Here is a 15,817-nt window from a genome sequence, read left to right on the forward strand (position 1 = left end):
TGTTGGTTATAAATAATGTGATTAAATCATTATTATTATTTTTAGTATAAAATACTAAAATTTTCCATGAAAGTGAGTTAAAAATAAGATAATTTATTGATTAGTTAAAGAAAATATTGTGAGTGTTGTCCGGATACCTCATGTTTACACCTGCTGGGATGCCAATTGTTTTTTAATTCATATATAAAACCTTCAATAACGCATTTCCTTTGATATTAGGTCAAAAAATTACTATATAATATTTTATAATGGTTATTATATTGTTTAGTATGAGATAATAATGTACTAAAATCAAGAGAAAGGAGAAATAAGATAAAGTGTGTGTATTAAGTAGTGTGGTAGGTGACGTGTGAGGCTCCCAGCTGACGTGTGATCCTCGTCTCTCGTCTCAAGTGTGTTTTAATGTGTCTTGACAGTACCCGGTCACAACCACGCACCCGTAGATATCACTAGAGTAAGAGGTAGTATAGAGGTGTTGTGTTAGAGGTAGATAAGTTGTTAAAAGGCTTCGTTCAGTGACCCTCGTTTGGTTAATGAGAGGCTAGAGGCACTCATGGTTTAAGGCACTCATGGTGTAAGGCACTTATGGTTTAAGGCACTTATGGTCTAAGGCACCTCTAGCACTTGAATGTAGACGTGTCCACTGTCCTGCCATGTCTCTAAAAGTTCTCAATGATTTCTGACAGTATGCAGGAACCTCTCAACAGTAATAGGTTAGCAGGGGCGAATCCAGGAATATCAGAGGGGGGTCCAAGAAGTTGTGGGTGGGGGAACATGGCGAGGTGGGGGGTTTTTTTGGTGGGGGAGCGGGGGTGCCGTAAACCTCCATAATTTTTTTTTAATTTGACTAATTTCATTTTGAGGCAATTTTGGAGCCTCGTGCTCTTGATATTAGGAGATATTCTGAGATCATTAGTAATTACTTTTTATGATGCAAAAACGCCTGAGTACAGTAGAGTGCTAATTTAATGAAAAGGTATTGGAATTTTCTGGTGAAAAGGGGGGTCCGACCCCCAGGACCCCCTGAATCCACCCTTGGTTAGTGTAGTACAGAACAGCATAGTTATAAAGGGTTATGATACAGGTTGTTAGGTTACTGTGAGGTACAGCACAGGTGTAAAGGGTTTTAATACTTGACTGAAGCAATGTTGGATCTAGTGAGGGTAATTTTTGAGAACAGCATTACCACCAGGATGATTTCTACGATTTTGTTAATTTTTTGGCACAGATGTTTGAATCACTCTAATAAGAATTTTAAAATAGGCAACAAGTTTTATTTTAAATATAAATATTTTTAATTGTTAATTTTGTTATCTATTATCATAAATCACCTGTAATGTGCAGGGCATGAAGGATGAGGAAAATTGCTGGGAAAAACTGATTATATGACACTAAAATGATGTTTCTGCATGCTTTCAATTGTACCAGATATCAAAATAAGTACTTTCTGTGTAATATGATGGAGGGGGGGGGGGTCTGGAGGGCTCCACCCCAAGGCTAGGAGGTTAGGTAGGCTTCTTTGGTTGGTTAGGTCAGGTTAGGTTCTATTAGGTTCTAGTAAATGTCACATCTCTTAAAGTACTTACTATAATAATAAGAACATCTGTGTAAAATGAACGAAATTGAATAACTTCTTCTGGTGGCAGCAGTGTTGTCATACTTTAGCCTGGTTATTGGTTGGATGGGTGACCGCCTGGCCTTAAGAACACCACATGCTACTGGCGTACTGGCTCTACTGGAAACAAGCTTCTCTTGGCTTTGTCAGCTATCCTTGGTTAAATTGACTGAATATCAATTATTATTATTAAGCACTGACAGGACAGGCAAGTTTTTTTTACATCACATGAATGTGTTTAATGGATTCTAAGTGACAGTACATGTACTCAGAAAATGTGTGTTGTTTGGTGTGTGGGAGATTATTTAGATTTCATGATGATTAGAACCCCCAATTATTTCACTTGGTGATGAAACACCCGAGTACTTGCCAAACCTAATTTAACCCTTTCACAGTGCGAGGTCACCCTAAGATGAATAAAATCGTCTGGCGGTAGCCAGAATAAAATGGTAAGTGCGTGACACGCTGTGAAAGGGTTAATCTATCCTAATTTAACCTAACCTAACCTAACTTAACCTAACCTAACTTAATCAAACGTAATCTAATTTACTGTAACCTAATTAAATTTGATCTAACTTAACCCTACCCCCATTTAATATAGGGGCGTTTAATCATTTGGTGAAATAAATGGGTGTTCCTAATCATTATGAGAGCCGGTAATTCATGAAAGAGATGTGTAGTACTGTATAGAGGTTGAAGTGGGAACCGTTTAGAAGTTATAAATATTATCTGTATTCTCCAGACCTCGGTGTTGGTGTCAGATATGGGTGAGGACCGAGTACCACCAGGTCTGGCTGGTGCTGTGGACAGCATCAAGGAGGCTCTCAAGGCTGGCCGTACAGACATCTTCAGAAAACTACTTGATGCCTGTGAAGTGTGTAAGTGTTCTTTTTGTGTTTTGGGGAAAGAAAAAATGGATTACCAGATGATTAGAGCCTCCAGGTTATTTTACTTGAAGGTTTGTCACCCTACAGCTACTTAGGGGGGGGGGGTAGTTTAGGCTAGGATTAGAGTGGTTAATATTTAGGTGAAATAAGCTGGGGTGTGTAATCTTTAGATGATCCAAAAAATAGATATTTATCTTCCCAAAGTAGTTTTATTATCATACAAGTACAGTAGGATTTTTTTTTGCATATTATGTGTTACAGTAATTTAGTGGACATGCTGGATATACCGTAGCAGATACATGATGGTGATGGAAGATACTGTAGCTGTGATTTTTTTTTTTTTTTTTTTAGCATTTCTGGCTGGAACATATAATTTAGCATGCCATACAGTATTTTGTTGAGGTCTTGAGTATTTTCTGTAAAGAGTGTTGGGTAGTTTGTCCACGCAACCCGATCAACCTTCCTGTATCTCTACGGAGGGGTCTGATGAGTTTCAGAATGAACACTGTGACTCCTGTTGTCTCGGTAGAGTTGTCAAAATCCTTCATCTGTTGTGTCATAATGTCTCACACAAAATTGTTCACTTGTCAACCGTCGGTGAGACAAGACGTGCCCCGAAGGCGCTCCCGGTTTTAGCAGCCAGGCCGAGTCTGTTTGGCCCTGCCCCCTCCCCCTGCTATATCCCAACGCCCTACCAGCCTTACTACACCGGGATCTATTCGGCAAAACATTCTAGTGATTACCGAGCAGTGTTCCTATAGTGCACTTAAGGAAAAGCACAAAAGCACAGCAGTGTAATACTGAGTGTGACTGGACCCAACCTAACCTGACCGGGACTTTCTCAGCAAAACATTCAAGTCATCAGTGCAATAAGTGATTATCATACAGTGCTCCGATAGTGCACCCCAAGGAAAAGTCAGACAGTGGGCACTTTATCGGTCACCTTCAAAGTGCCAGTGACAAGGACCACCGCGGTGTTTACATATATCGTGAAAACTGTGTCGGCGACCCCAAGCACCAGGGACAAAGACCCACGGTCTTTACGGCTGACAAATATTAACAGATGTCTACCAGTGTCAGTGGCCCTCAAAGTGCCGTCAGTGACATTATGGCCACCAGAGACAAACACTTCCGTCCGGCCACAACAGATATCAACAGATGGCCACCAATCACTTACTCCCTACGCACTCTGTACCATCTAAAGCGTGGGAACGGTTATCCTGATGGCAGTGTTATTGCGCGACTCAAGTCGCTGAACATATTCCACGCGCGTAGCCGTAGACAGGGCCGTCATACACATAAGCCCATTAGGACCGTAACCTCCACTAGGAAACCGGAGAAACCCACCCCTGACAGACCGTACCACTACACTGAAGTTCCATGGATATGGTATGATCTCCCGTCTCTACTGCTATCCAACGTCACCTCCCTAGCTAACAAGTTTGACGAGCTGGCAACTACAGTCTGGTCAGCCGCCGCGAGCGTCGTTGCCATATGTGAGGCTTGGCAAATTGTGCCTGAAACGTGTCATATTGAGGGATATTAACTCTTTCATCACCTTCGTTCACATAGATGCGGAGGGGGCGTTGCCCTCTTCTGTCAAGATGACCTACGCCCGTCACGCCTGGATGTTCAAGTCCCAGCAGATGTGGAAGCATTATGGGTACGTGTTGTGCCACGGGCCCACCCGCGCCTCACTGCTTCCATCATAATCTGTGTGGCATACCATCCGCCGCGCTCACCCACCAGAGACACTCTTATCAATCATCTCATTACCACCTCAGACCACCTCAGAGTTAGGTACCCATGTGCCAAGTTAGTATTATGTGGGGATTATAATGAAATTGACACCACTGATATCCAGGACTAGCTATCACTATCACAAGTTGTGAACTTCCCAACACATGGTCAAAATACCCTTGACCTTATCTTAACTGACTTAGCGGACCAGAACCAACCACCTCAACCAATGCCTCCTATCGGGTGTAGCACACACTTATCAGTGCTCTGGTCCCCAGCTGCCACTCCCACTCAAGTACAGAGACCCTACATCAAGACCTACAGGCCGATTACTGACTCTGCAGTGCACCTCTTCGGGCAGTGGATAGTTCACCATCCCTGGACTGAAGTACTTAGCATGGATGACGTGGAAACCAAATGGATAAATTATACCAACACCACCACGGAAGCTCACCACCACTTTTTCCCCGAGAAGTCCGTCAGATCTCACCCAGCTGACTTGCCCTGGATCACACCTCGGATCAAAAGACTTATGCAACAGAGAGACAGAGCCTTTCATCTCAATGACCACATCCGCTACAGGTCCCTTCGCAACCGAGTCATCCGCGAAATACGCACTGCAAAGAAGTCCCACTACCCAACCAAATTACAACACCTGAAGCAGACCAACATCAGTCAGTGGTATGGTAAGCTTAAAGAACTCTGTGGACTAAACAATAAGACACACCCCCTCCCCTTCCTTAGCCATCTCACTAATGTTGACGCAGCTGAGCAATCAAATAACCATTTCGCTACTATATGCCAGACGCTCCCCCGGCTTGACACAACCACTCTCCCTGCTTACCTACCAGCCCCCCTTCCCACTGACTTAGTAGAAGAATTTGAAGTAGCAAAACGCCTGGACAAACTAAAATTAAAACACTCTACCACCCCCATTGACTTACCAATGAAACTCTTCAAGGAGTTCTCCCCGGAGCTTGCTAAACCCCTATGCTCCATCATCAATGCTTCTCTCAGTCAAGCCAGATGCCCAGCTGACTGGAAGACCTCTTATGTATCACCAGTGCCCAAGTCAACCAGCCCACAATCCTTAAATCAGCTACGACCTATTGCAATCACCCCAATACCCAGCCTAATCTGTGAAAGTTTTGTGTTCGACTGGGCTTATGCTGATATTGCAGGAGTCATAGACCCTCAGCAATTTGGCAATATGAAAACTTCCTCCACCACTCACTGTCTTGTCAGCTTTCTCGATTACATATACTGCCATCTCGAGAAACGAAAAACGTCTGTAGCTGTCGCCTTCATTGATTTCACTAAAGCATTCGACCTAGTCGACCACAATATAATCATCAACAAAGCTATTGACCTCGGGCTTCGGAGAAGTCTTATACCATGGCTTACAGACTTCCTCAGTGACCGACGCCAAGCTGTACGCTTCCGAGGGGCTGTCTCCACCTTTCAGTCACTCACCTGTGGCGTCCCCCAAGGCACCAAGATGGGACCACTCTGCTTCCCTTATGCTCATCAATGATGCCCTAAGAGAAACCCCTGCTCGCTGGAAATATGTCGACGACTCCACCATTGGGATCAGCGTCAACAATTCTGCTCCCGACTATACCGCCCTTCAGGATTTATTGAACAGTCTCCAAAACTGGGCCACCAACAACCACATCACCATCAACCATTCCAAGACCATGGTTATGCACATCAACCCTCCCGACATTGTCCCACCTCCTTCCATTACTTTAGGTCCTAACACACTCCAGGTTGTAGATTCCACGAAGCTCCTCGGCGTCACCATAGACAACAAACTAAATTGGAAACCACACGTCAGTGAAGTTGTCAAATCCTCCAGTTTCCGTCTCCACCTCCTCCGCCGACTCAAGTCCCTCGGAGTTCCTGCACCGAGCTCCTCAGTGTTTACTCAACATTCATACTTCCCAAGCTCACCTATGCCTCCCCTACCTGGTCTTCCTCCTAAATGCCACACAACGTAAACACCTAGAAAAAGTGCAAAAGAGGGCATGCAAGATTATTCTCTCCCCTTCCTACTCCACATATCAAGAAGCGCTCAACACACTGACCCTTTCGACTCTCACTGACCATCACCACGACCTCATCTGCAAATTTGGTAAGAAGCTTCTGCACCATCCTCCTACACTGGCTCCTACTACCACCTGAGATCCCTAGCCCGAGAATTGCTGTTCGACACCACAACCGCGATCCAGCCCATAATGCAACGAACCGATCGCTATAAGAACAGCCCAGTCCCAAACCATTGTAAAAATTATCAATAACTTGTATAAACCAGTGTATTCACTCCCAGTAAATACTACTTCTTGCACTGTCACTATGTTGAAATGCACTGTAGTTTGAGCTTTTCCCCATCTAGTTATTATATATCTTATTTGTATCACTTATGTTACTTGTATATTATTTGTAATTCGAAACCCATTCCCCAAATATGTAACTTTATATTTTCAGCCTTCTGGCTGCCAAGCTCTTTCAATAAACCGTTAATTATAATTATTATTATTATTAGATACTTTTTGGAGTGAGTGTACCTGTATTACACATTGATAATGGAGAAACTAGTGGATTGACTGTTCTGTTAGTGTGAGTGAGTTATTATAGTAAAAAATGGACAATAATTATAATTGGTTATAAGTACAGTGTAGTGTTTGATACTGTAGGTACAGTGTATGATGTATAGCCCCTGTACTGTATACTGTGATATAGTGTATGATATTCTGTCACCCTATAAGCCCATTACTGTACCTTATTGTAATTGGCTTTATGTTTTTATAAACATGTGTTGTGAAGTTATCTGACCATAATTGTTATCATATGATTATAATTATCAGTGAATTAATACAATCATAAATGCATTAATACTATCATGAATGCATTAATACAATCATAAATGCATTAATGCAATCATAAATGCTTTAATACAATTGTAAATGCATAAATAAATTAATGCAATTATAAGTGCATTAATACAATCTTAAATGGATTAACACAGTCATGGATTAATACGATCATAAATAAATTAATGCAATTATAAGTGCATTAATACAATCATAAATGCACTAATACAATCATAAATGCATTAATACAATCATCAATGCATTAATACAATCATTAGTGCATTAATACAATCTCAAATAAATTAATACAATCATAAATGCATTAATACAATAATAAATGCATTTATACAATCATAAATGCACTAATACAATCATGAATTATGAATACAATCATAAATTTACAACCCAGGTTGTACCTCTCTAGTCCGGCATTCTGTGGTCCGGAAAATCCCGTGGTCCGGAACGATTTTAGTTTGCCCATGGAGAAAATTAATTTGAGTCTGGTACTTTCGATGTTTGGCTAAATTTTGCCTTATTTGCCCTACTTTTTTGGCGAATTACGACCTGTAATAAAGCAACATCCTAATAAACCAACGAAAATAACACATAAAATTAAATAAAAACTAAAAACAACACAGAAAAGTTCTTATGTTCTACAGCTTCAGCTAGAGTTGAGCATATGTCATCCGAGTAAAAACACACACAACAACATTGGATGCCCTTATGTTTTCAACTTTACCACCACTGGCGGGTAGAATTTTTGTTTTAAATTCAGAAACATTAATTAAAATATATATGAACAGCAAATAAGGTTTTCACATGTGCTCACTTACATACGTTATCTCACTTGTTTTCTTTACATTAATGGTTAGCTATATTTATTGTTCCTTTATTAACATTAAATAACACTATTTAAATTAACCATATTCATTTTATTAAAATAATTTTACTACAGCTACAACTAGGGTCTTATTTTCTTCAGTTTTATATGTAGAACCAATCAGTCACTGATTTTGTAAACATTAACGATAACAATGCCGTCTCTTCTCCTCGTGTGTTCTAATATTCTACATATTATTAATGAATTGTATTGTTCATTTTGCACACATAAAATTTATTCATTCAAAAAGACATTCAGTAATAAACAATAATGAATCTTTTGTACATAAGAGAAATAACACTGTTTACACGATTTGTGCACGTCTGAACGTTGGCGGGCCGCTCAAACCCGTCGAAATTCGAGTTTCCGCCGTCAAAATTTTAAATTGCATAGTGGGTTTTTTGTGTCCAAATAAAAAACTTCGAATTAAAAACTCCCCAAATTTGAGAACCTAATGTACAACATTTAACCCTTCAACATATCTTCAAAAAGACCACGAAGCAGTGAAAGTGGTGCTAGTGCTTCCAAGCGTAAACACAAGTCACTATCTATCCAGGAAAAGGGTGAATTCCCATGGTCCGGCACCGGTCAGGTCCCGAGGTTGCCGGACTAGAGAGGTACAACCTGTAATACAATCACAAATACGTACACTAATACATTCATAAATGCACTAATACAATCATCAACTCATTATTACAATCATAAATTCACTATTACAATCACAAATGCACTATTACACTCCTAAATGCAATAATACAATCATAAACTCATTAACACAATCATAAATTCATTAATACAATCTTAAATCTACTAATACAATTATAAATTCATTAATAAATCATAAATACACTAATACAACCAAATCCGTTAATACAATCAGAAATCTACTATACAATCATAAATGTATTAATAAATTATAAATACAGTACACTAATACTGTACAATCAAATTCATTAATACAATCACAACTCTACTAATACAATCATAAATTCACTAATACAATCAAATTCATTAATACAATCATAAATGCACTAATACAATCATAAATGCATTAATATAAGCATAATTGTCTTCAGCAAGTTATGGTGGTGGGACAGAGGAGAGGCAACAGTTAATAAACTCCCTGGCGACAGAAGATGGCACCTTCCTACACATGGCAGCTAAGGTACTGTACCTTATTGATGCCCCTCATTACTTTTTACTTTTAGCTATTTATTAAAGTTATTGAAGATCATCGTATAGGTTGGTAGCCCTGTCTGGATAAGTGAGGTCAGGGTTAGTGGAGATTTTATCTATATGCAGGGTAGTAGAATTATTTCCTGTGGAAGTGTTATACTGTACTGTTGTTATTCCGTCTCATGCCCACAAGTGTCGATCCTGAAGGTGGGTTGAATTATATAGCTATTACTTAAAAGGTAATGGTCAGTTGTGGGTCTGTCTCAGATTAACTGGTCACGTCTTGTTGGTAAAGTTGTCACGATACAGATGACAAACACTGTACACTTGGCTTCTGGATAAGTTTGTCACTAGCCGTTGATTTACTTTTTGAATAGTCAAGATGACGTTTTCATTCTTCTTGTTGAGAATATGTAGAAAATAAATTGTGGCTATTTTTATTTATTTTTTATATAATGTGGTTATTAATTTTTACTCTGTGTATATATAATAATAATAGACCTCCTTTTGTCTGTATCATTCCTCCTCATAATAAATGTTTTTTCAGCTTGGTCGAGGAGATATCATACGAGCATTGCTGGCCCTCGGTGCTGACCCAGGGGTACAGGATAGTGAGGGTAACACTGCCCTCCAGTTGGCTCCCTCACACGCCATTACCGCCATCTTTACAGAGGAGCTGCTCCGTGCCACAGCTCAGTCAGAGTAAAGAACATTCATTTGTTATCAACTCCTGACACTCAACCTCTTATTCTTACAAGATATCTTGGAATATTTCCTTTGGAACTAATTTCACCAAAGAGATTTCATGAAGATTAGGAACTCCAGCTTATTTCACCTGATACTTAAACACCCTAATGTTAACCTAGCCTAACCTAGCCTAACACCTTCATTTAGTGTTAGGGTGTTTAATCTTATGGTGATATAAGTGGAGGTTTGTAATCTTCTTCAGGTACCGTAGGTTTACTGTGTGTGTCCATTGTGCCATGTTATGTTTGATGTCTGGATGCCTCTTGGAACCACTGTTCTGTTCTACATGTTCTTCACAGTAATACCACTTATGTATATTCTCCCTCTTGCTCTCATCACAGCTTTATTCTTCCTGTATGGTAGTTCTCATATAGATACTGTATGATTATAGTTACTCTTTCTCATGTGATGTTCTTGAACTTATTCTGATCAAAGGGTAATTTTCATACAGGTATTTTACTTTGAAGTAGCCATTGTACAGTACCCTATGTCCTTGGACTCAGATTATACTCAGCTCACACTTGGTCAGATATCACCCAGGCTTTCAGAACTGATATCACCCATCTTAGCTTGTCCTTGATACTGTACCGGCTGAAGTGTGAGCTGATGGTCCACATACTCAGCCATTTGTGAGAAGCACTTATTTTTACTAACTGGTACTTACATATGTATTTACTTTGTCCCTTTTCAGTTGAGATTAGGGAATTTTAGGTTAGGTTAGATTAGCATATACAGGTACAATATTAGGTTAGATTAGCATAAGTTAGATTAGATTAGTATAGATTGGGATAGGTTTCAGAATGAATTTTTTTTATCTTTGCTGTACCTCTATTTTTTCTTGTAGTGTTGGTCGTGTGTGTCAACTGGTCGCTGCTGGGCTGAGCATCAACTCCCACGACAACCCTTTAAGTCGTAACACTCCCCTACACTGGGCAGCATCATTTGCCGATACTGATACACTTACCTGCCTAATAGGTGAATGATGATAATATCTTTTGTGGTTTCATTTATCATTCTCTTTTCTTTTGTGTAATATGGGGTGTTTAGGTTGGAGGATGGTGAACTTCACCACTCTCCCAAAAAGATATTTTCTATGGTACGGTACCAGAAGATTTAATCCATTCTCTATGTAATGCGAGGTGTCCAGAGTGGAATTTTGCCCATATCCATGTGTGACTTACCATCAGTTTTGAGGGATGGAATGGACATGTGACACCACAGAAAATAGAAGACAGTACTCAAAATGTTGATTTGACTAGTTCTCACATACCATACTATATGCCTCATATGTTCATATCTTTCACAGTTACTACTCATATTGTTCTTATTGCTGGTACTTTTCACTCTCCAGATAAAATGTCTATTTAGCCGAGAAAACACCTTACCTAATACCTTGTGTTTCAGCAAAAGTGGTAAAAATTTTGATACAGATAAGTTTAAAATTTCATATGAAGCTATTCCTTGACATTCTGATTAAGGATCTGGGTTAAAACATTTCAAATTCAGGTGATTAGTGTTAAGTAATGATGTCATTTAATTACAACACATTTAGAATAATAAAAACAACAATTATCCTAAGCTTATACAGTACTTTTAATATTACATTTTTATATGTTTTATTATGTTAAGAACTATAGACTGACTTTACCATTTAAACATAGAGTATTATTTTTTATTTTTTCAGAAAGAAAGTTTTTGTTGCTAAAAAATGACTTACCTATTACATTGCATTGCCTTGCCTCATTAATGTTGAATACAAGTTCAGGAAGGTAGTTTCTGTGGTCAGTGATAACCTTGAAAGTGTACAGAAATTTGTGTGCTGCATGTTTGTCAGTACTCGCAGCCGTACTAGAGTTACACACGTTGTGCAAGTTAGTCCGGCTTTTAAATATCTTGAATCACCAACGGCTTGCCTGGAACGTCTGTTGATGACTCCTCCCCTGCTAGTGAACAGGGTGACCAGAATTAGAATAAGAACCTTTCCCTTCGCTGCCTGTCAGAAACCCCATTACTGAACAAGGACACTGACAAGATATATGGTACATACATTTATGATAAAAATATTATCATAGACTTTTGGGAAGTACTTGTTGGATAAGTCAGTATAGTATACTACTGCATTGTAATATAATGCCTACTCACACTAGTTAAGTTTGTTATCAGTGAAGTAAAAGTACATTATACTGTATAAAATTTAAATATGTTACCACTTTCAGGGGTTTGTTCCTCCAGCCAAAACAGACCTGTAACTTTTAATACAATAAGGCATCATTGTACCCTTTAACCTTTAACCCCATGAGTGCGGGCCTCCTATGTGGTGAAAAAATTGTCTGGTGATACCCAAATAAAATATTAAAGAGACGTCCCCATAGTGAAGGGGTTAATAACATAAGTGCCACTGTAACACCATAAAAGAAACTAAATGTAGATTGAATTGTGTATGAGTCCCACCATAATTACTTATACCTGGAGTATTTTGACTTTGATAGGTAGATGGATAGATCGACAGACTGATAGATAGGTAAATAGATGAATAGACAGAGAGACAGATAAGTAGATAGATAGATACTGACTGAGCAAGACTGATATATCAACAGATTAATCTCAACTATTCATTTTTGTTGTAGCTCGTGGGGCAGACGTTAATGCAGCCAACAGCGACGGCGCCACACCCCTGCATGACGCCGTGGCTCGGGGGAATGAGAGCATCATAAGAATACTACTGGAGCACGATGCCAACCCACACATCCAGTGCTACAAGGGGTAACTTTTCTCTTAACTTGATGGTTTTGTGTCCCTGCTACCACTGGTCAGGGTCATTAAATGTTTACTGCGTTTTTGTCCGTCCGTCCTGGTTAAAACTTTTCTTCTTGTTTTTTTTTTAGATAAATATTTGATAACCATTTTCTAGTTAATTTTTATATTAAGGTAAAAACAGCATTTGGAATCTCATGTAGTTTTGTTATATTTACATGAGTAAATTTATTGTTAAAATATCCTGTACTTAGAGCTGGTCCTTTCTGGTGAGCAGCAAATGTAGGAGTTAGATCATATTAAGTGAGAATGGTTCTTAATAAATGGTGGCATCAGTGTTATTTCTCACTAACTTTAGGAAGATGTTTTGTTATCTTTTCACCTCCAGGCGACACAAAGGTAAGACGCCCTTGGAGATGGCAGCACGGAAGCCACAGCTGCAGGAGGTGATGCAACAGTTTGCCTCAGAGAACAAGCCAGTACACATCAATGGCATCGCTAATGGCAGTGTCTCTCCTTTGTTAAAGCGACGTTCATTGACAAACAGAGGTGAGGTTGTTGCGAACTAATTTTTGCACCATAGTTCCATTAATACCAAATGTATGTTTACCCTCCCAATATCAGACTAATTCTTGTATGCCCTGTCCTTTATTGAGAGGATTCTGTTATTGAGAATATCCATTACTGAGAATTCCACTATAAAGAGGGTTTACTGTATAATATTCACATTGGTCTTGAGCCTCTGATCAGACTGTTCGTACAAATTACCGAAGAGTGTAAGGATATTTAACCCGTTAGGTATGAGGTGGGTCTCTTTGTGCTGAATACAATCATCTGGTGTTAGGCAAATAAAAGGTTAAAAGTGGCTTCTGGTAATGAAGGAGTTAGGACCAGACTTCACCAACACTGCCACATATTCAGGTTTATTTTATAGCCCATGACTGAATTGCCTGACTGGCTAGAAAGCCGACCAGCGGTGAAGAGGATAAAACAAAGCAAAGACTAAGGAGGTCATGGAGTGTTACAGCAGGTCAAGTAGCCACCTCTTAAAACCTTACTGATAGAAAAGTAGATCATTGTATTGTTTTCTATTTCTTGTCATTAGTTGGAGCTTTTGACTTTAAGTAATGTAACCTGTTGTTTTTGTATGTACCAAATAAAACCTTTGATAGCATTAAATGTTTTCAAGACAGTTCAGTTTGTGTGTGACATGGACAATATTGGTAAGTCATTAAGTTCTTATGATAGTATATATGTCCCTTTTTGTCTTAATATGTTCTCTTCCCTAATATGCATCTAAAGGTTAAAACATATCGACTTTCACAATTATAAGGTAAAACATATAAGCCTTAACAGGTAAAAAAATACGAGAAATAATGTATATTCCCTGTGTGTATTCAGAACTTGCAATGTCTCGAGGGACGTCTGGTTCCTTGGAGTCGTTAGCCAGCATGGGGGCGGACAGTGTGATGACGGGGGTGGAGGCCGGGAGTGGTGACGGCACCTCAGTGAGAAAACCCTCCATAGGCACTCCACAACCTCGCTCTCCTCTACAGTCTTCGTCGTCTTTGGAACTGAGTCCTCGCATGGAGCAGGTAACAGGGAGGGGGATGTGAAGTTTATGCCAGGGCTGCTTATGAACAACAAATAGAATAGATCATCTGTAATTTGGTATAATCTGTCCAGCAGGAAGTTAAAGAATGAATCCTCTGTAATTTGGTATAATCTGTCCAGGAGGAAGATAAAGAATAATTCCTCTATCATTTGATAGCATGCCCTTAAAATTCGTAGGGGTTAGGTTATCAAACTGGCAACGAATAGCCAAATCCTGAATAACGTTTGCTGGGGGGTTTACTCTTGTGCAAAGAAATGTACATTCCCTTTATGTGTTTACCTTTAGGACACTTATTTCTTTAACCTGTATTGTATATATATGTGTGTGTGTCTGCACAAACACATGTAAGGCATTTATTGTAAGGTATTTTCGATTCATGGATTAGCTAACGCGTTAGCTATTCTGTATGCGCAGACGCTGCGTTTGACTTGTGCTCATGACACATTCAGAGGGAAAAGCTAACACCTCGATCAGGCGTTAGCCTTGTGCAGCGCCCAAGCGGCCCAAATAGCTAACAACCAATCAGAATATTTTGGAGAATATTTTGATTAATATTGAAGAGTTGAGGACATGTAAGGCAATAAAAAGCTGTGATACAGTAATAAAAATAATTCTATATATGGTAGTATATTGGATAGGACCTAAAACAAAGTGTATGGCATGAAAAATTTAATAGAATTGTGCCTAGTTGAAACCAGTTTTGGCTCAGCCCATTTTTAAGTGGGCGCTGTCCAATTTCATTAGCCGTTGGTGACTTTGGTGTAACAATATTTATAATTACTCAAATATGATTGAAACCATAATATCATTACTCGTAAGATACTTTAAATAAGGGTGAAAAGTTTATTGCAGTTCTGTAAGTGCAAAAATTAATACATAACGAACCTGAAATTCTTCGTATTTTGCGTGTATATTATATGCGAACACCTGTAAACAACACAAAGTAACCCGGGACGAGAGAACATACAGTACGTAGTGGAGCACCTTTCCTGTATAAAAAATGGATCGAGCCGCCATGGTTATTGTTGATTGATTGACTTTTTTCCTTTTTGTCATTCTTTCCATATTTTTCTATATATTTTCTTCACTATTTCTTTCCGCATTGTGTCCAAATAACAGTTCTAATTTTATTGTTATCTGAAGACTGTGTTGTACTACAGTTATTTCCAAGACGCGGTACAAATTTAGTATTTTTTAATGATAGCCGTGAAAGCTAACGCGTTAGCTATTCCGTGCATCTTAAAACTCCTTACAAAAAACGTCCATACTGTACATACAATACAGGTAAAAGAAATTACTGTCTCTAGAGCGAATGACTCCCTTTCCCGGCCACGAAAATGCTAGCAACTTTAAAACTACTCTTAGACATTCTTGGGTACATACAGGGTGTCATCTGTGAATAATCGAGGTCCGCGTATTAAAAATCCGCTAATTGTCAGGGCATGCTGTACTGTAATCTATCCAGTAGGAAGTTAATGAATAAATCCTCTGTAATTTGATATAATCTGTCCAGTTGGAAGTTAAAGAATA

The 15,817-nt window shown here is 39.1% G+C and overlaps 1 protein-coding gene across 3 annotated transcripts in view; it reads left to right on the plus strand.

Moving 5' to 3' along the window:
- Positions 1–336: 336 nt before the first annotated feature.
- The window catches only part of LOC121861551, a 34,930-nt gene continuing 19,449 nt past the window's right edge, over positions 337–15,817 (plus strand). Inside the window, exons 1-8 of one of the 3 annotated variants that reach the window (XM_042359421.1) lie at positions 337–454; positions 2,358–2,493; positions 9,072–9,160; positions 9,719–9,873; positions 10,763–10,893; positions 12,546–12,681; positions 13,061–13,221; positions 14,074–14,267. In XM_042359421.1, coding sequence (XP_042215355.1) covers positions 2,379–2,493; positions 9,072–9,160; positions 9,719–9,873; positions 10,763–10,893; positions 12,546–12,681; positions 13,061–13,221; positions 14,074–14,267 — 981 coding nt within the window. In that variant the 5' untranslated portion in view covers positions 337–454; positions 2,358–2,378. Of the gene's footprint in view, positions 462–2,357; positions 2,494–9,071; positions 9,161–9,718; positions 9,874–10,762; positions 10,894–12,545; positions 12,682–13,060; positions 13,222–14,073; positions 14,268–15,817 lie in introns of all 3 variants that reach the window. The other 2 variants (XM_042359420.1, XM_042359422.1) reach the window with 2 other exon arrangements.

This window comes from Homarus americanus, unplaced genomic scaffold, assembly GCF_018991925.1.
Source record: "Homarus americanus isolate GMGI-L3 unplaced genomic scaffold, GMGI_Hamer_2.0 scaffold24260, whole genome shotgun sequence".
Classification (NCBI taxonomy): Eukaryota; Metazoa; Arthropoda; class Malacostraca; order Decapoda; family Nephropidae; genus Homarus; species Homarus americanus.